The 24562-nt window shown below is 35.7% G+C and overlaps 1 protein-coding gene across 4 annotated transcripts; it reads left to right on the top strand.

Moving 5' to 3' along the window:
* Window positions 1-2338: 2338 nt before the first annotated feature.
* On the top strand, window positions 2339-22864 carry LOC143083927 (sulfotransferase 1A1-like). 4 transcript variants are annotated; one of them, XM_076260330.1, is made up of 7 exons: window positions 2339-2416; window positions 6650-6699; window positions 8834-9043; window positions 10728-11045; window positions 18214-18323; window positions 19304-19481; window positions 22467-22864. In XM_076260330.1, exons 2-7 carry the CDS (start codon window positions 6666-6668, stop codon window positions 22577-22579), a joined length of 963 nt encoding a protein of 320 aa, XP_076116445.1. In that variant the 5' UTR covers window positions 2339-2416; window positions 6650-6665; the 3' UTR covers window positions 22580-22864. The 4 variants fall into 4 exon arrangements, with proteins under 4 accessions (XP_076116445.1, XP_076116446.1, XP_076116447.1 ...); XM_076260331.1 differs by lacking the exon at window positions 2339-2416 and adding an exon at window positions 4881-5019; XM_076260332.1 differs by lacking the exon at window positions 2339-2416 and adding an exon at window positions 5341-5406.
* Window positions 22865-24562: the final 1698 nt, after the last annotated feature.

Here is a 24562-nt window from a genome sequence, read left to right as displayed (position 1 = left end):
CAACAAAATCAACTTTTCCAATAATTCAATAATGAAAATTTTGTGGAGGTGAGAACCCCAGTCAGATTTGGTAGCTGACTGGGGCTCTCATGTGGCGGTCCAGGGAGACTGGTAGTGACTGGGGGATTATTTCACTCGGCCCTTGCTCTGGGCCTGACAATTTCTACAATTTGCAGGTTTGGAAAATGTGGTTAGGGGTAACGGTGGGGTCTACAGATGGGTAACTCTGGGACCTCCTCCACCTCATCTTATAGAGGGGAGGCCTACACCTGCCAACAGGTGAGGCACTAATAACTGGAGCATTGGTAATACGAGTGTTTTCCCCGGTCACTCCCCATGGTAGGTGGTGTTGTAACCGTGTTTAACTACCAGGGTCAACATAGGTCAGCTGATAGCCATTGTGTATAGGTAATCGGTAGTCACCCTGGCGCCTCAACAAAATATTATAAAATACTCTGTAGCCAAAGTAATGCCACAAAGTGAAAACATATATTCTAGTCATGAGAATGTAAATACAAGTTGGTGTAATAAAATGTAGTTGTAAAAGTTGGTAATTGTGAATTACTGTAAAACAACAGATAAAGAGAGACAACTCTAGATGAATTTTTAATCCCTTTGTGATTAAGGTACAAATGTAGGACTTCAACATAGTTTAGAAATACGTCAACAACTCTTGATCGTTGTTCTTAATCTCATTGTTATTCGTTCAGTATTGATATAGGGTCTTCTTCTGTGAGTATTGCAATTAATCAATACACGCAATTATTTCTTAATTTACAAAATTGACTTATCGATTAATAATTAAAGTATGATAACATTTAATTTGAGAGAAGAAGGAGTGTAATATAGAAATAACAGTTGTATTATAATGACAGTAGATTGTAAAATATAAGTCCTTATCATGTGCTAAGCAAAGGTATATTAAATAGTTCTGCATAATTATGAAGTTAATTCGAAGACGAACAGAGAGTTACTATTCAATCAAGTAACGTGACTGCGTTTTTATATAATTCATAAAATCAAACGAATTTATAAATGAATTATTTACAAAATGAATTATTTACAAAATGAACTCAACACCTTTGTATGGGATCAGCACGTCTAACAGTGTGTAGCAAAGCTGCGAATGCAGGCTAGCTAATATAATTTTAACAAGAATTTGTACATAGTACACGGATGCCCCGCTCGCACAATCATTTTATATGTTCAGTGCCCCGTGAAATTGGGGGGGGGGGTATAATTTGGCATTAAAATTAGAAAGATCATATCATAGGGAACATGTGTACTAAGTTTAAAGTTGATTGGACTTCAACTTCATCAAAAACTACCTTGACCAAAAACTTTAACCTGACAGACGGACGGACGAACAGACGCAAAGACCAGAAAACAAAATGCCCCTCTACTATCGTAGGTGGGACATACAAATATATTAATGCAGTACACTCATTTGCGGTATTTTGTAACTCTCAGACATAAACACTGGATAATATTTCTATATCCGGAAGTTCTAGCGGATATATGTTTGAAGAACCCTATAAAAATCCAACCTCAGAGTATCAAAATCCAATTTTTATCGCGTGGAGTTTTTACACATTATTTTTGTCGGAATTGGACCACCCGCATCTGAGTTCAAGGCCTATAGCTATGTGCACGTTAAATTATACTTTCAACAACTCTCCGATTAATCCGTAGTTGACCAGTTGCAAGTATGACCTCATCTACCCTGTCCTCATTTTCAAATAGCAGTCAAAATAATCCTTTATTAATATCCTACATATATATTTGTAAATACTAATTATTAAAATTATTAGCGAAATATTTGACACTGGACGTTAAGCAGAAAATAATGTATAGTTGCTAGTTGCTTTGTTTGTTGTCCTTTTTGTATTAGTTTATTTCATTTGTCACAAATTAAGCCGTAGGTTTCTTGTTTGAATTGTTTCACATTTGTAATGTCGGTTTACGATATGGATTTTTCAAACGGACGAAAGCCGTTCCAAAAGATGACTTACAGTTACCATGGTTACTAACATTCGTGTCAGCAGTTTGGAGTCTGATGGTTAGATCTCTCATTGGCAATTATACTATGATTAAAACTATTTTCAACATTGTTAAAGGCATCACAACTTTTATAATACTACATTTATTTGATAAATATTCAAACAGATGAAAACTAGTACAACAAGCTTAAATTAGACGACTGATCGTGAATGGTCCCCGGAAAGGTCACACTATGTAGCTTCAACCAAAAAATGTGTTTTATTAATCAATATCTAAGATACCATGGATTGAATTTCACAAAAATCATGTATTATCTTTGTAAATGGAAAAAAATAGCTAGAGATTTAAATATGCAAGGGTACACACTCTATACTTTTATCTGTATCACGTGACTTCGAGTTTGAAAGACGTGTTGGTAAGTATGTTCACTATTACTGCTTAACAGCTTTAAATACCTACATGTACTATTCGTTGTTTCTGGCAGAGTTAACAAGGCGCCGAAATTATATTTCGGAAAATCATGGCATATGACAGTAACGATAAGATTCTAATTCTTCGTCAATTTATCCCTTTCTGCACCGATTGTATAAATATAGATTCTACCACTGCATCAAGTGCGATACGATATTTATCCACTCGACACAGTTAAATTTTCAAATTTAAAACGCGAGGCTTGCCGAGTGTTTTAAATATTTAAAATTTAACTTTCGAGAGTGGATAAATATCGTATTACACGAACTTTGGTGGTAGAATCTGTTCCTCTTATGATTTTCAAACAATATGCCGGCAAACGTATTTCTTCTTTACGAAGAGAAACACATTCTACCACCAAACCTCGTGTAATACGATATTTATCCGCTCTCGACAGTTAAATTTTAAATATTCAAAACGCTCGGCGAGCCTCGCGTTTTCAATTTGAAAATTCAACTGTCTCGAGTGGATAAATATCGTATCACACTCGATGCAGTGGCAGAATCTATACATATATTTGCAGAATCATCCAGAATTCCCAAAGAATATTTTTAACTTATTACATTTATTTCTAGACATCTATTAGTTCGACAAAATCTGTCTGATCTCTATAATTAGGTGCTCTGTTTTAATTCAGTGAAATGTCTAGTTGTTACTTGTCAAATAAAGTTGCAATACAATAATTCGATTGATCGATTGATAGATGGTTGGTTTCTTAACGTCCAGTGGCAAATATTTCATGCATATTCCGGACGAATTTTGACTTTTTGAACTGCCAATTACATTTTTGCCTGTTAACTAAGATGTGTTTAATTGCGCAAATTAATAATACTTCTATAAGAGATCAACATTTGACATGAAGGTGGGGAAGGGGGCATGGTTTTTGTCTTATACAGAACTTTTTTTTACTGCAAAGCGCGATCAATTTTATTTAGTTATTCAATTTTTTTTTTCAATCAAAATATATTTTTCAATTTTCTTCAATATAATGTATGGGGGGAATCTGGATTCAAATTTTTTTTTGTCCATTGCTTGACAAGAATACTTTTTTCCATCCAATTTGGGATCAGAATATTTTGTAGAAAAAAATTACCTCCCTACCCCTTTTGAATTCAAATGTTTGTTCCCTAAGTACCATATGCTTACTATGACTAAATATTATATTGAACTGAAAAATTGATTATTGTTCATGCAAGTGCTTTAATTGATCTCATTAAATTGCCATATGATTCACAGGACATGACCTATACCTATAGCAACATGGTAGATGTCTTGCAAGGAGCAGGAACTGCTAATCCTCACAAAACACATGCGTTCACCTTCAGCTTTTGTGGAGGTTACAGCTATTCTTTGGTGTGTGTACTTACCACTTTTTAGTGTTATATGTTGGTTGTCTGTATTATATATATCAGTCGTTTTGGTGTTCTCATTTTTTGTTCTTTGTCGTTTTGGCACTTTGAATACAAATAGTTTAAGATGATGTATGAGTGCCAATTAGTTGACCAGTCCGACCTTATCCTACCTGCCTTCATTTACAAATACCAGTCACAATAATCCTTTATTAATATTCTTCAAATAATTTGTTGAGACTACCTACTAAAATAATCAGTGAAATATTTTACACTGTATACGTTATGCAACAATTAATGAGTTCTTTGTCCTTGCATGTCTGACTTGTCTGTTTTTGTGTATTTCTTTGTCACAAATCAAAGCGTATGTTTTCCATTTGAATTGTTTACATTTGTATACGATATCAATTTTTTCAGTCCAGTAGTCAGCACTTCGGTGTTGACATGAATATCAATTATATGGTCATTTTTATAAATTTTCTGTTTACAAAACTTTGAATTTTTCGAAAATCTAGGGATTTTCTTACGCCCAGGAGTAGATTACCTTAGCCGTATTTGGCACAACTTTTTGAAATTTTGGGTCCTCAATGCTCTTCAACTTTGTATTTGTTTGACTTTTTAACTGTTTTGATCTGAGCGTCACTGATGAGTCTTATGTAGACGAAACGCGCGTCTGGCGTATTAAATTATAATCCTGGTACCTTTGATAACTATTAAGGCCGTTCCGAAAGTTGACTTATTATAAGTGCCTATGTATACATGCTCGGTTAATCCATGTCATTAGTTAGACTCTGATGGTTAGTTCTTTCATTGCCATTTTGGCAATTATACTATGATTCAAAGCATGTTGAATATTGTTTAACAGCTGTTTAAGGATATTTAAGGCATCATAAATTTTATATTCATGAATTAGATGTATGATTAACATGATAAATTATCAGACAAATAGATCTAAGTACAACTAGCTTAAAACAACACATCGTATACGTGCCAATTCACCACGAAATGTCACACTATGTATAGCTTCAACCAAAAAATGTGTTTTATTGAGCAATATGAATTTAGGATACAGGATTTAATTTCTAAAAAGTTAATATATAATCTCAAGTGGAAAAAACCTCAGTGATTAAAATATGCAAGGGGGGGAAACTCTATAACATTATTATCACATGACTGCGACTTTGAAAGACTGTTTTCGGTAAGTATATATATATATACACGTAAATTGAAGTTATTCGTTTCATACGGAGTTAATAAGGCGGCAGAATTATATCTTAGAAAATCACACCAGTATTTCATCAAAATATGTCAGTTAAAACAAAAAATCGAGATACATGTCAAATAAACATTTTAATGTAGGAATAAAATAATGTAAAATGTCGGCCTAGATAATGACTTACCTTAATATAAAAGACACGTACAGCACATGTTTTATATTTAGATTACATATCTATTTTTAGATATAGTCTCCAGTTATCGGTACGACATACGACTACGATTCATATGACACAGTTCAAAATCTGTACACACTGACAGCTTCAGTCAAAGTCTGTCTCACACGATAAAAACTCCATTGTATCTGCCGGTAATTAATACGGTTAAATAGTTTTTAAAATTAATCACCACTAAGAGAGTCTGGATGTAGTCACAAATCACTAAAATTCAAATGACTGTGATGTAGTTTACAAAATAAAGAACAGTGGGTACCGTAGATCTCGAGTGTCTAGAATAAATGGCAAAAAAGAATGAATGAATAATGGTCAAAACAATAAAATAGAGAATACAGAAAATGACCTAGAAAAGCAAACAAATACAGAAAGGAGTAGGTCCGGTAAGGGCCGATTTTGGCCCCAAATTTCAGTTTCATCTAACGAGATATTTAGGACACTTTTTAAACACTTAATTAAGTGTCTATTTCAATTGATTCGATTAGTTTATGTAAAAGATTTTAACTGATTGAAGCTTAAATGTGAAAAATCTATCAAATATGCCAAAGAACGTCACTTTTCAGATGGTTTTCGTCAAAAATGAAAGTGGCCGCATCCGTGTTCATCCTCAACCTTTATATATATATGTTATGTATTATCATCAAATACAACTTACATTTCAATATTATGAATGAACACGAATGCGGCCACTTTCATTGAAGACGGAAACTGCTTAATTTTGGGGCCAAAAAGGGGTCTTACTGAACCTACTCCTTTAGAAACCCCCATTTGGACTATCATATATACAATAAAATATTTTTATATGATTTTAATAGAATTTAGTAGTCCCTAGTGGCCAACGTTCAGATTTACGTCATTTGGTCTCTGGTGGATAATGAACTTGTCTCATTGGATATCAAACACATTTTTTTAATTTTCCAATAACAAAAACGCAAGATGGATCGACGTGCAACTTCCGACCCCCCCCCCCCTCCCCATAATGTTAGGGAACATGTTAACCTATTGTTATCAATTAAAAATAAAAGAATAACCTCAAAGATTAAAAAAACTCTCCCCAAAAAAAGAGCAGCAAACCAAAATGAAAAAGGTAGAACAATGTTTTTCGTGTACCTTCATAATACCTACACTACAGATGTTAAAAAAGAAGCTAATAGTGTAAATGATGCTACTTAATTAGTACAATGGTTTGGACATACTTCAATATTATAACTTTTATAAATGTAGAGGTATGTTTTCAAAGTTTTATTATTAAAAAATTGCACGTGCAGAAGAAGCATAATTATAGAGTTATATTTTCAAAACTTAAAAGTTGTATTATTAAAAAAGTGCACGTGCAAAAGAAGTTGTATTTATATTTTATTGGTATTATTTTCATAACAGGGTCTTATAGAGCAACATGGCCGCTCCACCAGTAGGTCGATACAAAATAGGTACGTAAATTTAAGTTAACGTTGTTAGGGAGCTACCATTTGATTTTTATGGGGGGGCTAGGATGAAAAATTTTGTCCTGCTTTTTTTTTTAGTTGTAATCCCTGTCCTGCCTTTTTATTTTTTACTCTATTCGGTCCTGCCTTTTTTTTTACTAGTTTATCCTGACTTTTTTTACACAAATTGTCATCCTGCCTTTTTTTTTTACCAAGTTGCTCATCCTGCCTTTTTTTTTACTCAAAACTCCTGTCCTGCCTATTTTTTTCAAATTTCATCCTAGCCCCCCCATAAAAATCAAATGGAAGCTCCCTTATAGAGGAACATGGCCGCTCCATCAGTAGCTCAATATAAAATAGTTACATGTACGTAAATGTAGATCGGTATAGAGAAACATGGCCGCTCCATCAGTAGCTCAATATGAAATAGTTACATGTACGCAAAAGTAGGTCGACAAAGAGAAATATGGCCGCTCCACCAGTAGATCAATACAAAAAAGATACGTTATGTAGGCTATTGTAGAGAAACATGGCCACTTCACTAGTAGGTCGATATACATTAGGTACGTAAATATAGGTCTTTATAGAGAAACATGTCACTCCACAAGTAGGTCGATATACAATAGGTACGTAAATATAGGTCTTCATAGAGAAACATGGCACTCCACAAGTAGGTCGATACAAAATAGGTACGTAAATGTAGGTCGTTATAGGGAAACATGGCCGCTCCACCAGTAGATCAATACGAAATAAGTACGTAACTGTAGGCTGTTATAGAATAACGTGGCCGCTCCATCAGTAGGTCGATATACAATAGGTACGTTAACATAAGTCTTTACAGAAAAACATGCTCCACCAGTCGATATAACATAAGTACGTTAATTAAGGTTGTTATAGAGAAAAATGGCTGCTCCATCCGTAGTTCGATATATAATAGGTACGTAAATGTAAGTCGTTATTGAGAAACATGACCGCTCCACCAGTAGGGCGATATAGAATAGGACTGTACGTAAACGTAAGTTGTCATAAAAAAACATGTCCGATATAAAATAGGTACGTAAATGTTAGTCGTGCCTATATAAAAGAGGTACGTAAATGTAAGTCGTGTAGATATAAAATAGGTACGTAAATGTGGGTCGTTATAGAGCAAACATGGCGGCTCTTCCAGGTAGATATAAAATAGCAATAGTACAAGAGAAAACACTTCACCACTGGTTCATGCAAAAAAAACTTCATGAAAATAGCTTGACAATATTATATGATACAATATACAAATAAAATTAAATGTGGTATGATTTCGAACAAGACAATCTTCACAAGAGAACAAATGACACAGCAATTATAAACAACTACAGGTCACCTTCAACAATGAACATACCGCATAATCATGCAGCTATAAAATGCCCCGAAATGACAATTGCAAAATAATTTAAACGAGAAAACTAATGGCATAATATACGCACAAAAATGCTCGAAAAACAAATATGTAGCACATCTACAAACGACAACCCCTGCATTACAGTCTCCTGACTTGGGACAGACACAAACACACAAAATATGGCGTGTTTAAACATCTTAGCGATGCCCATAACCAATTATCATAGAAATGCAAACAAAGGCGGAGTATTTTCGTCAAAAGTATACACTGGCAAATTGATATTTACCATCAAAATTACCAGACGCAGCCACTAAGGAACAAAACAATAACTACATATTAATTATCAGTAAGTCTACCATATTCCATCAAGAAGACAGACTTACAGGAAAAAAATCATAAATTCTTGATGACGGTCTTATTAGTTTTGTGTTCGTTCTGATTTTTATATTTTGATTGTTATTGCCCATTTCAACAACTCAAAGTGTGGTCCTGAATGTAGATCTTTTTCTGTTCTGGCTAGGAAGTTCTCACTGAACACATTGGAACACCTTTGCCGAGGTTTGCCGATTGGGTTATAACATGCACGTCCGCGTGCCCACGGAAATTTGTATCACACTTTAGACCAAGGCCAATATCAACAAGAATGACCTTTCATTGTGTTACTCCTTCAAGATCATTTTGATATATATAATTTAGATACTGTTAATCAAAATTATTTAAAGATACATTTGAATAAAATAAAGTTATTGCGTTATTATTCAGGACCAATAACAGAGAAAGACACTCTGGTTGAGTATGCCATGACACCACGACACACGGTAAAAACCTTTCAAGTAGGAGATGCTATTCAACATTTAGCACCAGGATCAGAGGAAAGCAGCATCCTACCTGACCTCCGGGAGGTTTTGCCACTTATACAGGAGATGCCGGTTTATGAGGACGATGTGTTTATAATTGCATCTGCTAAAACAGGTAATTTATAATTAAAAAATACTTAATTGAAAGCGGTTTTTTTTGTGACGTAAAATTCAAAATGAATTGTTTAAACTAAAAATTTCAGGAAATGATATATAAAAAAGAAGATGTGGTATGATTGCCAAAGAGACAACTGTCCACAAGAGACCAAAATGACACATACATTAACAACTATAGGTCACCGCACGGCCTTAAACAATGAGCAAAGCCCATACCGCATAGTCAGCTATAGAAGGCCCGATAAGACGACGTAAAACAATTCAAACGAGAATACTAAACGCCTTACTTATATGAAAAAAATTAACGAAAAACAAATATGCAACACATAAACAAACGACAACCACTGAATTACAGGCTCCTGACTTGGAACAGGCACATACATAAATAATGTGGCGGGGTTAAACATGTTAGCGGGATCCTAACCCTCCCCTAACCTGGGACAGTGGTATAACAGTACAACATAAGAACGAACTATAAAAATCAGTTGTAAAAGGCTGTTTAGTCTTGTATGTTTATCTAATTTTGGTTAAATTGTATGTTTCGAAGTTGAGTGTGGCGTCTAATTCGTTGAACTAGTATATATTATTGTTTAGAGGCCAGTTCAAGCTTGCCTTCGTGTGCTTGAATTTTTTATTGCGTTGAAGACCCATTGATGGCCTTCAGCTGATTTCAACTTTTGGTCGGTTTGTTGTCTCTTTGACACATTTCCTGTTTCCGTTATTTCTCTATTCTGGACAATTTTAAATCTCGTTCTATTTCTGAAATTAATTCTAACATACTTTTGATTTTTTAACTCTGTATGCCACCATTCCCCATGTGAAATTATAAAATTGTTTTGTATAAATATTGAACAATAATTTTTTTCCCTATGTGACGTATAAATTTTCTGACGTCAGACACGCGAAGCAATAAATGTGTTTTTAATTTGATAGATGCTTTTGTGGTTTTTGTAAAATTGTTTGTTTTAAGATTGTAACACATTGAAGGCTGCTGTAATCATATGCTGACTATTTTGTTTATTATGTCTGTTTTGTTCACGCATCATTGTAAATATAACGGAATTTGATGAAACTGTCGTACAAGTGAGAGGATTACCGCTATAAAACCAGGTTCAATCCACCATTTTCTACATTTGAAAATGTGTGTACCAAGTCAGGAATATGACAGTTGTTGTCCATTCGTTTGCTGTGTTTTGTCAAATGATTTTGCCATGTGATTAGGGAATTTCCGATTGAATTGTCCTCGTATTTTTGTGATTTTACTTCTTCCAATAATAACGCATTATTTTAAAGATACCCACAACTTATAGAAATATAGAAACAAAACAGTCTAGGACGTTCTACAGACTTTAGCAAAAGCCAGGTTTCAATCCCAACTTGTTTATCTACTTTTTGGTGATTCTTACCAATACCAAGATACATGTATAGTCAAACTTCAAGGACAAAAACAACCAGCACATATTAGATGTATGTCTCGTGAAAACACTAAATGCGTGCGGTATTAAAGCGTGCTGTTTAGTTTGTCATCGTTGTTGGTTTCAGCTATTGTTAAAGTTTATGATCACATGTTCTATGACAAAGGTGAAATTCATATATGTGTGTTAACATTGATTGAAACATAAGATGTATTCTATGTTGACATTTATATAGACATGTTCGCATTGTACTCTTAATCTTGATAGGAACTCATTGGACATGGGAGATTGTGAACATGCTAATGAAAGGTAAAACAGATTATGAGAAGATGTCGAAAGCTAGAAGACAGCTAGAGTTCCATTACCCTGACGAATTCAAAGACATGCCGAGGCCTCGTGTATTCAATACGCATCTTCTTTTACATCATATTCCTAAGCAGGCTATTGAAAAGAAGTGTAAAGTTATTGTGGTTCAGAGAAACCCAAAAGATACAGTTGTGTCTTTGTTTTACCACATGAAGGCTTCTGGGGCGTTTGATGCTGAAACTACATTTAGTGAATTCCTATCAGCATGGATGAAGCTAGGTGAGAATTGTTTTATTTAAAATGTACACCATCTTTGAGTTTATCCATTGTGTCGTTTTTCAAGTCTATATTTTAACTGAGTTTGGATTCACATTACAGTTGATGCAAGCGTATTAGAAGAACGTATTTCCTCATTTCATATATATTATTGTTTATAGATATAGGAAAATGTGGTATGAGTGCCAATGAGACAGCTCTCCATCCAAATATATCGGAAATGGGTAAATACTAGGTTTTGATATACTAGTGTCTTTACTTTATGACATTAATTAGTTTTCAAATGACCGTCAGCAAACATCCTCAATTCTAAAATTCCGAAGCATGATCGTCGAATTTCCAAACTTTCCCGGAACTCTGAATTAAACGATTGATTGCAGGGTTCTTATTTGGAAATTGCTTCGATTTATGAGATCCTAGATGTAATGTACAAAAGTCTGATAGGGTCATTCGTAAACACATAAATGCTCAATATGAACATGCGTGATGAGCAATTAAACGAGGAAATATCGATCACAACGCACCTTTATTGCTTAAAAATATATTAAACGAAAAAACCAATCATGATACCGCGTCAGTTGTAGAAGAAAGTCCCTTTTAGCTCACCTGGCCCGAAGGGCCAAGTGAGCTTTTCTCATCTCTTGGCGTCCGTCGTCTGTCGTCCGTCGTCGTCCGTCGTCGTCGTCGTCGTCGTTAACTTTTTACATTTTGAACTTCTAGAGAACCACTGAATGGAATGAAACCAAACATTGCATGAATGTTCCTTATGAGGTGCTGACCAAGTGTTGTTACTTTGTAGCCGATCCTTCATCCAAGATGGCCGCCAGCGGGGGACTTAGTTTAACTTAGGACCCTATGGGAAATGCATACAAATGACTTCTTCTAGAGAACCACTGAATGGAACGAAACCAAACATGGCATGAATGTTCCTTATGAGGTGCTGACCAAGTGTTTTTACTTTGTAGCCGATCCATCATCCAAGATGTCCGCCAGCGGGGGACTTAGTTTAACTTAGGACCCTAAGGGAATGCATACAAATGACTTCTTCTAGAGAACCACTGAATGGAATGAAACCAAACATGGCATGAATGTTCCTTATGAGATGCTGACCAAGTGTTGTTACTTTGTAGCCGATCCTTTATCCAAGATGGCCGCCAGCTGGTGACTTAGTTTAACATAGGACCCTATGGGAAATGCATACAAATGACTTCTTCTAGAGAACCACTGAATGGAATGAAACCAAACATGGCATGAATTTTCCTTATGAGGTGCTGACCAAGTGTTGTTACTTTGTAGCCGATCCATCATCCAAGATGGCCGCCAGCGGGGGACTTAGTTTTACATAGGACCCTATGGGAATGCATACAAATGACTTCTTCTAGAGAACAACTGAATGGAATGAAACCAAATATGGCATGAATGTTCCTTATGAGGTGCTGACAAAGTGTTGTTACTTTGTAGCCGATCCATCATCCAAGATGGCCGCCAGCTTGTGACTTAGTTTAACATAGGACCCTATGGGAAATGCATACAAATGACTTATTCTAGAGAACCACTGAATGGAATGAAACCAAACATGGCATGAATGTTCCTTATGAGGTGCTGACCAAGTGTTGTTACTTTGTAGCCGATCCATCATCCAAGATGGCCGCCAGCGGGGGACTTAGTTTAATATAGGACCCTATGGGAAATGCATACAAACGACTTCTTCTAGAGAACCACTGAATGGAATGAAACCAAACATGGCATGAATGTTCCTTATGAGGTGCTGACCAAGTGTTGTTACTTTATAGCCGATCCATCATCCAAGGTGGCCGTCAGCGAGGGACTTAGTTTAACATAGGACCCTAAGGGAATGCATACAAATGACTTCTTCTAGAGAACCACTGAATGGAATGAAACCAAACATGGCATGAATTTTCCTTATGAGGTGCTGACCAAGTGTTGTTACTTTGTAGCCGATCCATCATCCAAGATGGCCGCCAGCGGGGGACTTAGTTTTACATAGGACCCTATGGGAATGCATACAAATGACTTCTTCTAGAGAACCACTGAATGGAATGAAACCAAATATGGCGTGAATGTTCCTTATGAGGTGCTGACCAAGTGTTGTTACTTTGTAGCCGATCCATCATCCAAGATGGCCGCCAGCTTGTGACTTAGTTTAACATAGGACCCTATGGGAAATGCATACAAATGACTTCTTCTAGAGAACCACTGAATGGAATGAAACCAAACATGGCATGAATGTTCCTTATGAGGTGCTGACCAAGTGTTGTTACTTTGTAGCCGATCCATCATCCAAGATGGCCGCCAGCGGGGGACTTAGTTTAATATAGGACCCTATGGGAAATGCATACAAACGACTTCTTCTAGAGAACCACTGAATAGAATGAAACCAAACATGGCATGAATGTTCCTTATGAGGTGCTGACCAAGTGTTGTTACTTTATAGCCGATCCATCATCCAAGGTGGCCGTCAGCGGGGGACTTAGTTTAACATAGGACCCTAAGGGAATGCATACAAATGACTTCTTCTAGAGAACCACTGAATGGAATGAAACCAAACATGGCATGAATTTTCCTTATGAGGTGCTGACCAAGTGTTGTTACTTTGTAGCCGATCCATCATCCAAGATGGCCGCCAGCGGGGGACTTAGTTTTACATAGGACCCTATGGGAATGCATACAAATGACTTCTTCTAGAGAACCACTGAATGGAATGAAACCAAATATGGCGTGAATGTTCCTTATGAGGTGCTGACCAAGTGTTGTTACTTTGTAGCCGATCCATCATCCAAGATGGCCGCCAGCTTGTGACTTAGTTTAACATAGGACCCTATGGGAAATGCATACAAATGACTTCTTCTAGAGAACCACTGAATGGAATGAAACCAAACATGGCATGAATGTTCCTTATGAGGTGCTGACCAAGTGTTGTTACTTCGTAGCCGATCCATCATCCAAGATAGCCGCCAGCGAGGGACTTAGTTTAACATAGGACCCTAAGGGAATGCATACAAATGACTTCTTCTAGAGAACCACTGAATGGAATGAAACCAAACATGGCATGAATTTTCCTTATGAGGTGCTGACCAAGTGTTGTTACTTTGTAGCCGATCCATCATCCAAGATGGCCGCCAGCGGGGGACTTAGTTTTACATAGGACCCTATGGGAATGCATACAAATGACTTCTTCTAGAGAACCACTGAATGGAATGAAACCAAATATGGCGTGAATGTTCCTTATGAGGTGCTGACCAAGTGTTGTTACTTTGTAGCCGATCCATCATCCAAGATGGCCGCCAGCTTGTGACTTAGTTTAACATAGGACCCTATGGGAAATGCATACAAATGACTTCTTCTAGAGAACCACTGAATGGAATGAAACCAAACATGGCATGAATGTTCCTTATGAGGTGCTGACCAAGTGTTGTTACTTTGTAGCCGATCCATCATCCAAGATGGCCGCCAGCGGGGGACTTAGTTTAATATAGGACCCTATGGGAAATGCATACAAACGACTTCTTCTAGAGAACCACTGAATAGAATGAAACCAAACATGGCATGAATGTTCCTTATGAGGTGCTGACCAAGTGTTGTTACTTTATAGCCGATCCATCATCCAAGGTGGCCGTCAGCGGGGGACTTAGTTTAACATAGGACCCTAAGGGAATGCATACAAATGACTTCTTCTAGAGAACCACTGAATGGAATGAAACCAAACATGGCATGAATTTTCCTTATGAGGTGCTGACCAAGTGTTGTTACTTTGTAGCCGATCCATCATCCAAGATGGCCGCCAGCGGGGGACTTAGTTTTACATAGGACCCTATGGGAATGCATACAAATGACTTCTTCTAGAGAACCACTGAATGGAATGAAACCAAATATGGCGTGAATGTTCCTTATGAGGTGCTGACCAAGTGTTGTTACTTTGTAGCCGATCCATCATCCAAGATGGCCGCCAGCTTGTGACTTAGTTTAACATAGGACCCTATGGGAAATGCATACAAATGACTTCTTCTAGAGAACCACTGAATGGAATGAAACCAAACATGGCATGAATGTTCCTTATGAGGTGCTGACCAAGTGTTGTTACTTCGTAGCCGATCCATCATCCAAGATAGCCGCCAGCGGGGGACTTAGTTTAATATAGGACCCAAGGGAAATTCATACAAAAGTCTTCTTCTAGAGAACCAAATAATTGAATGAAATCAAACATAGCATGAATAGTCTTTTCCTTGTGAGGTGTTGGCCAAGTGTTGTTACTTTGTAGTCAAATTTGATCTGTTTTTATATGATTTCAAAAACCCATGTAGAGTTACAGGCTCTTGAGAGCCTCTAGTTTATGTTTTTGATGATATTTTTATTGATTGAATATTGGCGTAATGGTACTACAAACTATACTAATAGATATATGAAGATGTGGTGTGAGTGCCAATGAGACAACTCTCCATCCAAATATCAATTTATAAAAGTAAACCATTATAGGTCAATGTACGGCCTTCAACACGGAGCCTTGGCTCACAACGAACAACAAGCTATAAAGGGCCCCAAAATTACTAGTGTAAAACCATTCAAACGGGAAAACCAACGGTATAATCTATATAAAAAACTGTACATCATATTCCTGACTTTGGACAGGTGCAAGCATTTGCAGCGGGATTAAACGTTTAAATGGTACGAAACCTTCTCCCTTTTTCTGAAACAATAGCATAACATCACAGCATAGAAAAACACACGATAACATATCAATTTGCAGGCTTAACTCAATCAAAAAGCGTAAATCAACACGTCAACTTTGTTTACTTCCGGGGTCCAGTAATTTTTAGATTAACAACCACCAAATTCTGCAACTGTGTCGTATGCTTAATCAATATGTCATTTTTGTTTAAGAAATAATTGATGCAATCTATACTTTATTGTAGTTTTAACATGGGTAGGCATTATATTCGTGATTATTTTTGCCCGAGCGATAGTAAGGGCTAACATAACACGATTGTAATGCCTACCCATGTTTAAACTACAATAAAGTATATCTTGCATCAATTATTTCGATTCTGGATATGACAATTAAGGTAATTTCCATATCCGATAAGTATAACTGTAAAAGCGTTTGTGTAAGCTCTTCCAAGAACATCCCTTTTTGTTACTAAAGAAGCAAACGGCTGGCAATGTTATTTTTCAGAGGGAGGAGTTCGAACATCCAGCATAAACGGTTGTCGTATCTAGGTCAAATATGTAAATTTCGGAATGCAACACATTACAGTCATAATAAATGAATTATTAACATCATGTGCACCATTTAGGAGTTTGAAAGTGTTTTGAAGTGAAGGAAATATATTAAGTGCATGATAATTTGATAAAATTCATTATTCTGAAGTAGTCAATATACGCATGTGCAAACATATTCTATTGGATTTAGAGCATGGGTTTTTTCACGAAGCGAAAGAACTACGTCGTATTAGAATGATGGTCATTGTCTTATAAGCATCACATTTTCTCATAAACAGATAAAATGTGGTAAGGCACTATGGCATATTTTCCGTTTTAGCAACTTTTCTTCAAAGCAGAAAATAATCCATGAACATTTTTACCAACATCAAGATGGTTATAACTTAAATGAGAATATTCAGCACTATTTATACAATTTCTAATGATTTTAGTTAGGTACGAAACATTTCAGATTCAACTTATCTTATATCCGATTATTACCAAACCTATTTTAATGAGGTACCACGATGGGTGTCATTATTAGAGTTGGAACTGACCTACTCCTTTTGGTGCACCTAAGCAAAACTGTTTGTTTATGGTGAGACACGTGCTCATGAATTTTAAATGTTTTGTCCTACCAAGGGGCATTATGTTTTCGGTCTGTGTGTCCGTCCTTTCGTCCGTCAATTCGTCCCACTTCAGGTTAAAGTTTTTGGTCAAGGTAGTTTTTGATTAACTTGAAGTTCCATCAACTTGAAACCGACTTGTTTCTTTATTATTATGAGGCTGCTGACTTCATGCAGGAACTTCATAGGAAGAAAGATAAGAAGTTAGCAATATCCTTTAACTCTACTTTTCGCTATATAGATGATGTTCTTTCACTAAATAATTCAAAATTTGGTGACTATGTGGAACGCATCTATCCAATCGAGCTAGAGATAAATGATACTACAGATACAGTTAATTCGGCCTGATATCTTGACTTACATCTAGAAATTGACAGTGAGAGTCGGTTGAAAACAAATCTTTACGACAAAAGAGATGATTTCAGCTTTCCAATTGTGAACTTTCCATTTCTAAGTAGCAACATTCCAGCAGCACCTGCATACGGGGTATATATCTCCCAATTGATACGATATTCCCGTGCTTGCATTTCCTATCATGATTTTCTTGATAGAGGGTTGCTGCTCACAAGGAAGCTATTAAACCAAGAGTTCCAAATGGTGAAGTTGAAATCATCCCTTCGTAAATTTTACGGACGCCATCACGAGTTGGTTGACCGTTATGGAATAACCGTATCACAAATGATATCGGATATGTTCCTTACGTCGTAACTACAATCCCCTTCCCTTTCATGAATGTGACCTACCGAATTAGACTATTTACCGGATTTGTTATCACATAAGCAACACGACGAGTGCCGCATGTGGAGCAGGATCTGCTTACCCTTCCGGAGCACCTGAGATCACCCCTAGTTTTTTAGTGGGGTTCGTGTTGTTTATTCTTTAGTTTTCTATGTTGTGTCGTGTGTGCTGTTGTTTGTTTGTCTTTTTCATTTTTAGCCATGACGTTGTCAGTTTGTTTTAGATTTATGAGTTTGACTGTCCCTTTGGTATCTTTTACCCCTCTCTTGAAACTTAGCACACATGTTTTCTATGATAATATTATGATCATTCTAGTTGTATTGCCAAATCTGAGTTTTTACCCCCAATTTCACGGTCCGCTAAATATAGAAAGTCAAGCACCCGTTTACTATGGACACATTCTTGTTTCTGGTAGTGTTTTTTTTTTCGGACCGTTGCCTACGTTACGTTAGAATGTCTTGCTTCCGTCTTTTTACAAGTTTTAATGTATTATTGGCCCTTGGTAACTTTTGACATTCAATGCAATAATCAGGCTTGTTTTTCAAATAAATATAGTAAATAGTCTTTAATTTTTTTTTATTCTCTTTCAGAAACAGTCACAAACCACAACTGGTTTTATTATACCAAGAAACTGCAAGAAATGTTATATGACCAGACCGATTTACCCATACACAACGTGTACTACGAAGATATGAAATCTGTAAGACATTTTGAATACACCTTTTTTACAAGTTAATTTATTACTTGATGTAAAATGACAAAAGTCAACACGTACATGTAGTTGGAATTTCTTTGGTAATGACTGGTACCCTTCTGTTAGTTTGAGCGAGAGTTGTTGTGTCTCTGAAAGTTTTCTTAGAAATAATAGTTTACACTATAAGAATTATTTGAATCTATAACAACATGAAAAAGTACATTTGTAGGGAATACAAACCTACAAACATATCTTATTATTATTCAAATGAAAGTTATGTGTTAATTATTAAATTTAACGATAAAATACAAATTTTGAACGTGGAGTTACTGCCGCCATCTTGTTTACGTAGGTCAAATTGTTTGTCTGTTTGTCTGTTTGTCCTTTTCATTTTTAGCCATGGCGTTGTCAGTTTATTTTCGATTTATGAGTTTGACTGTCCCTTTGATATCTTTCGTCCCTCTTTTACAAACAGAAGTTCGTCAACGTCGACAATAAAAAAAAAAATACTTAAAGAGCCATTTCCGAAAGCCCACTCGAGCGTCATGTAATCGTGCGAATCAAACATCAAGATTTTTAAACGAACATGTCTGCCATGTATATTGTTAAGTGAACGCTTTTTAAGTTAATCTAAGATATAAAAAAAAAGAAAAAAAAACAGAAAAATGGAATAGAGATTCACTATAGTGTATCATTTATACAGAAAGACCTGCATAATATTTGAGAAGTTTGCAAAGGTGACGAATTAATACAATTCGAAATTATCAATTTTCCCATAACTCGACTTTCGGTTTCTACCTGCATATGATGTGTACATGTATGTGTATGACTTGCATTTGAGAGTACAAATATCTGTAGATATGTGTGTATGTGTACAAACAAAGGCGTATTTATTTTTATTATTAAGAACCAAGTTGTACAAATAAGTTTATAAATAATATAAAAATGTGATATGCATATATACAAATATTTTTTTTTTTATTAAGAACCCAGTTGGTGAGGTAAAGAAAATCGTGGAGTATTTAGGTATAAACAGAGCTGACGACTTTATACATCAAGTTGTGGATAAGTGTTGCTTTGATAATCTGAAGAAAGCTGATGACACCAAAGTATCCGCTCTTGAAGGAATTCCGAAACAAGCATTTTCATTTATGTATAGAAAAGGTAAATTTATTGAGAGTAAATACAAAATAGATATAGGAAGATGTGGTGTGACTGCCAATGAGACAACTCTCCATCCAAATAACAATTTATAAAAGTAAACCATTATAGGTCAATGTACGGCCTTCAACACGGGGCCTTCAAAAAGTTTGCTCACCACGAACAAAAAGCTATAAAGGGCCCCAAAATTACTAGTGTGAAACCATTCAAATGGGAAAACCAACGGTCTAATAATATTCAGATTGTTTGAACGGGTCGGGTAACGGGAGATTAATCTTACATCCAGTGATTCGTGTTTTAATAGTTTGGTTCCCTTAATGAGGGGGGATAGGACCTTTATCGTGACTCCGTGATTGTCACTTTTTAAGTTCGGGATTTCGGGAAAGAGCTATTTTAACATCGGGATTTCGGGATTCAGTCTAATACAGATACGGGATTTACGTGTATTTACGTCCGGGAATTCGGGATTTTTATTATGCCCCACCTACGATAGTAGAGGGGCATTATGTTTTCTGGTCTGTGCCTCCGTTTGTCCGTCCGTCCGTTCGTCCGTCCGCTTCAGGTTAAAGTTTTTGGTCAAGGTAGTTTTTGAAGAAGTTGAAGTCCAATCAACTTGAAACTTAGTACACATGTTCCCCATGATATTATCTTTCTAATTTTACTGCCAAATTATAGTTTTGACCCCAATTTCATGGTCCACTGAATATAGAAAATGATAGTGCGAAGTTCAGGTTAAAGTTTTTGGTCAAGGTAGTTTTTGATGAAGTTAAAGTTACATCAACTTGAAACTTAGTACACATGTGTTCCCTATGATATGATCTTTCTAATTTTAATTCCAAATTAAAGTTTTGACCCCAATTTCACGGTCCACTGAACATAGAAAATGATAGTGCGAAGTTCAGGTTAAAGTTTTTGGTCAAGGTAGTTTTTGATGAAGTTAAAGTTACATCAACTTGAAACTTAGTACACATGTTCCCTATGATATGATCTTTCTAATTTTAATTCCAAATTAAAGTTTTGACCCCAATTTCACGGTCCACTGAACATAGAAAATGATAGTGCGAGTGGGGCATTCGTGTACTATGGACACATTCTTGTTTATCGGGACTCTTGTTTAAAGACCCCAACAAAAACACAGTATGCGTGTATCTATTTATCATTCATCAGGTTTGTACTTTTAACAAGAATGATCAAGTATCTATAACATTGTGTATCTAGTATCTATAACATTTAAGTATCTGTAAAATTAGAATAAGCGCTCATCCATTAAGGATTGAGACTGATAGATATGCTAAACTTTATGTGAATAGGACACTGAGAAAATGTTTATACTGTACTTTAAATAAAGTTGAAGATGAGATACACGTTGTAACTGAATGTCCACTATATATTGATAACAGAAATGATTTTTTTACTGAAATTTCTCTAAATTGAAATAATTTTCAATCTTTAGACAATTTTTCAAAGTTTTTATGGCTATTTACACAAGAAAATTTAAATGTGTATAAATGTTTAGGAAATTATTTATCTCAAAATCTAGAGATAAGGAGAAGTTCAAAAATAATAAATGCAAATTAGCCACAAATATACATATTTTGAGTGGTGTATAATTTTAAATGGTATAATTTAAAGATGTAAATTGTATTATCTGGTTCTGTCCTGGCCTTTTATAGCATTTTTAATAGTATTAAACAATTTTGTTTTCCTATATTGTATGTCTCTAATTTATGTCTAATCTTAAGTACTTATATGTAATGTCATGAAAGCTCTATATAGGGCCCTTTAATTGGAAATAAAATATTCTTATTCTTATTCTTATTCTGTACAAAAAAATTACATTCAACGAAAACAGTTAGAAATGATCGACAATAACAACAATGTGTATCAATAATGACAGTGATGTCATTAATTTGGTTATAGTTAAGTGATCAATAATCCTAACAATCCTTTCCTGTATAACTGTGCCGACAGCACTTGCTAAACCATACCGTGTTCTAACTAGAAAATATTGAAATACGTACCCTGTTCTATAGATCGACGCTCAGAAAATGTATACCCTGTTCTAGACCATATAAAATAGATACAGTTCAAGAAGGTATCTTTTAAAAACAGTCAACTAAACGATCCTGATCAACACAAATACTTAAAATGTAGGTGTTATTTTAAAAAAAACATGTTCTCACCAGCAGGGCATTAAAATATGACCGTGTACATGTTCTAACCAGAAAGACGTCAAAAAGGGACCCTGTTCTAACCAGCAGGGCATGTCAATGTGACCATGTTTGCGCTCATTCATACCACTAAAATTATAGGAAACAACGAGAAATCCCGCAGCCGGAGGCGGGATAAAGCTGGTCACTGTAATAAAAAAGCATACTTGTTCATTGACAATGGACGTCATGCTAAGCTCCAAAACATATCAACACACATCAATGGACTAAAATTGAAAAACAAACAAGACTAACAAAGGCCATACAGTTACTCTTTACTTGGAACCAACACAAACATGCGGTGGGATAAAGCATCTTTTGTGAAATTCCCTATATCTATATTTCAGGTTGTTTTACAAATATCCTTCTCACAACTCCAAAATATACGTTGATCACTTATCATTTTAATTAATGCACACAATACATGTTTTGTTTACAGCTTTTTACAGACAATACGCTTCACACTGTTCTCTTATATCGTGTTATGGATCTCTACTCTTTGAAAAAGCAACGTGTGCATAATCCTTGTCTATTTAGAATGTCAAACGCGCACTTGCCACGTATGGGGTTTGATATTCCAGTGCTAACCCGCTTGTGATAATTAAGAAAATTTACTTATATCACTCAGCCACCGACCCCCCATATCCCATACTAGTTTGAAAGTCCATTCATGAGTCAGTTCATATCACATTTTCGTAACATTGCTAAATAATAATCGAGCAATATATATCTGGTCGATATTTATTGGTACACTGTTATTTATATTTTGTTATTGCAGGAGAAGTCGGAGACTGGAAGAACCATTTTACTGTCGCAGATAATGAAGAATTTGACAGAATTTACAACGAAAAAATGAAAGGCATTAAATTCACTTACAAATATACATTATAAACAGTCGATTGATCAATACAACATCTCCCATAGTTCTAAATGTTTCTATGTACTTTTTTAATTCAAAGCAGTAAAGTTTTGACCAAGTATTGTTTCATACAATGAAACAAAGAAAGGTGTATGTTTTTGTTTACTGTTCATGCATGTTCAAATTATATATTTTTTATTCAGAAAGGATTCAATGCGTACATGATGTTTGTTTCACAAAATGAAAATATAATGACAAACTTGTTTTTGTCGGAGGTAAATAGAAGACAACTTATCAAATAAAGTTGAGAATGGAAATTGGGAATAGGTCAATGATATAACAATCAAAGAGGAGATAACAGCCGAAGGCCACCAATGGGTGTTTAATGTAGCGAGAAAATCCCAAACCCGGACGTGGTCCTCGGCTTGCCCCTATAAAAGCACGCAGCAGGTCGATAAAGTTTTAACACATCATCAGTAGCACTATCATATCAAAACAGTTGTAAGGGCCTCGGTGGTCGAAGAGTCTTAGTAGTAGAAGTATCACTGGCCTCCAAACTCTGAGGTTGTGAGTTCGAATCCCACACAGGACAGGTGTGTTCGAACTCCTATATTAATTGATTGGGATTGTCAGTTTTCCTACCGTTTCTCTCCGGGGTTCCAGCTACCACCACCAATAACAACTGACTGCCACGAAATAGCACAACAGTGTTGACAGTGGCGTTAAACAAAAATAAATCAATCAATCAGAACAGTTGTGAGGTTAAATGAAAATGAAGTTGAAGATTATTGAAGAAACATTCTACAAAATACGGTTCTTAAATCCCTCATGCGATAAGGGTGACCAACCATTTACTTTTAAAAAAAGAGGGTTGCACTTTTGTATTAAGGTTTTTCTATGCTACCAATAAACATATTTTCCCCCAAATTTAACCCTATAAGATATAGATAAAATTTGGATACAGATTATATTTTTTTAGTCATCAGCTTGACCACAATATTTCAAAATTATATAATTGAGGAAAAGAATATTTCTTAAGGAAACCATGACGCCCCATCCACCTTGGAGTTAAATGGTCGTTCGCTAATGGTGAAGCATGAACCTGAACAGGACAGTAATTGTGCATTGAATCTGTATTATTTTTATAGTAGCTCAGGATCCCCTGTAATTTTACTTGGTTCAGATGGAATTTTGAAGTATCAGTTTTTTCCTAAATAATGGAAAACAGCATTTACTTGCGCTAGTATGGAGTAATACTGTATAAGCCAAACTAGCAAACAGTTTACACGTTCTCTATATAGTTAACTAGTTCCTCGTAAACTGTATAATGAAATTGTATGTGGTATGTTTCCTAGAAGCGGTATTACACCGGATTTAGCAGTATTGGGATTGTGAACAAACACATGATAAATAAACACTTTCACCTGTGCATATGCATGGCAAGATAAACCATCAAATACCATATCTAATGAATTCGAAGATTCTTAACTTTACGAGACGCAGATAGAGAAACAGCGACTTGAAGCAAGACCTTCCCCTTTCTAAGAGCTTAACTAAATGAAATGATACTTTATTCTGCGGTTATATGATGAGTCTTACAATCCTGGTACCTTTGATAACTATTTACACCACTGGGTCGATGCCACTGCTGGTGGACGTTTCGTCCCCGAGGGTAACACCAACCCAGTAGTCAATATTTCGGTGTTGACATGAATATCAATAATGGGGTCATTTTTATAAATTTCCTGTTTACAAAACTTTGAATTTTATGAAAAACTAAGGATTTTCTTATCCCAGGCATAGATTACCTTAGCCGTATTTGGCACCACTTTTTGGAATTTTGGATCCTCAATGCTCTACAACTATTTACTTGTTTGGCCTTATAAATATTTTGATATGAGCGTCACTGATGAGTCTTATGTAGACGAAACGCGCGTCTGGCGTACTAAATTATAATCCTGGTACCTTTGATAACTATTATATGCATATTTCCTTTTTCGTACTAGTTAATTTGT

The sequence above is a fragment of the Mytilus galloprovincialis genome, chromosome 7, assembly GCF_965363235.1.
Source record: "Mytilus galloprovincialis chromosome 7, xbMytGall1.hap1.1, whole genome shotgun sequence".
Lineage (NCBI taxonomy): Eukaryota > Metazoa > Mollusca > Bivalvia > Mytilida > Mytilidae > Mytilus > Mytilus galloprovincialis.
The sequence above is the reverse complement of the archived record's forward strand: the minus strand, read 5'-3'. Positions and strand labels throughout refer to the sequence as shown.

Excerpts from the sequence above, each read along its gene's own strand:
- LOC143083927 (XM_076260330.1), top strand. The coding sequence starts at position 6,666 with ATGGCCGCTCCACCAGTAGGTCGATACAAAATAG. Across the intron at positions 9,044-10,727 it reads AATTGCATCTGCTAAAACAG|GAACTCATTGGACATGGGAG; the intron begins GTAATTTATAAT and ends TAATCTTGATAG. Across the intron at positions 11,046-18,213 it reads ATCAGCATGGATGAAGCTAG|AAACAGTCACAAACCACAAC; the intron begins GTGAGAATTGTT and ends ATTCTCTTTCAG.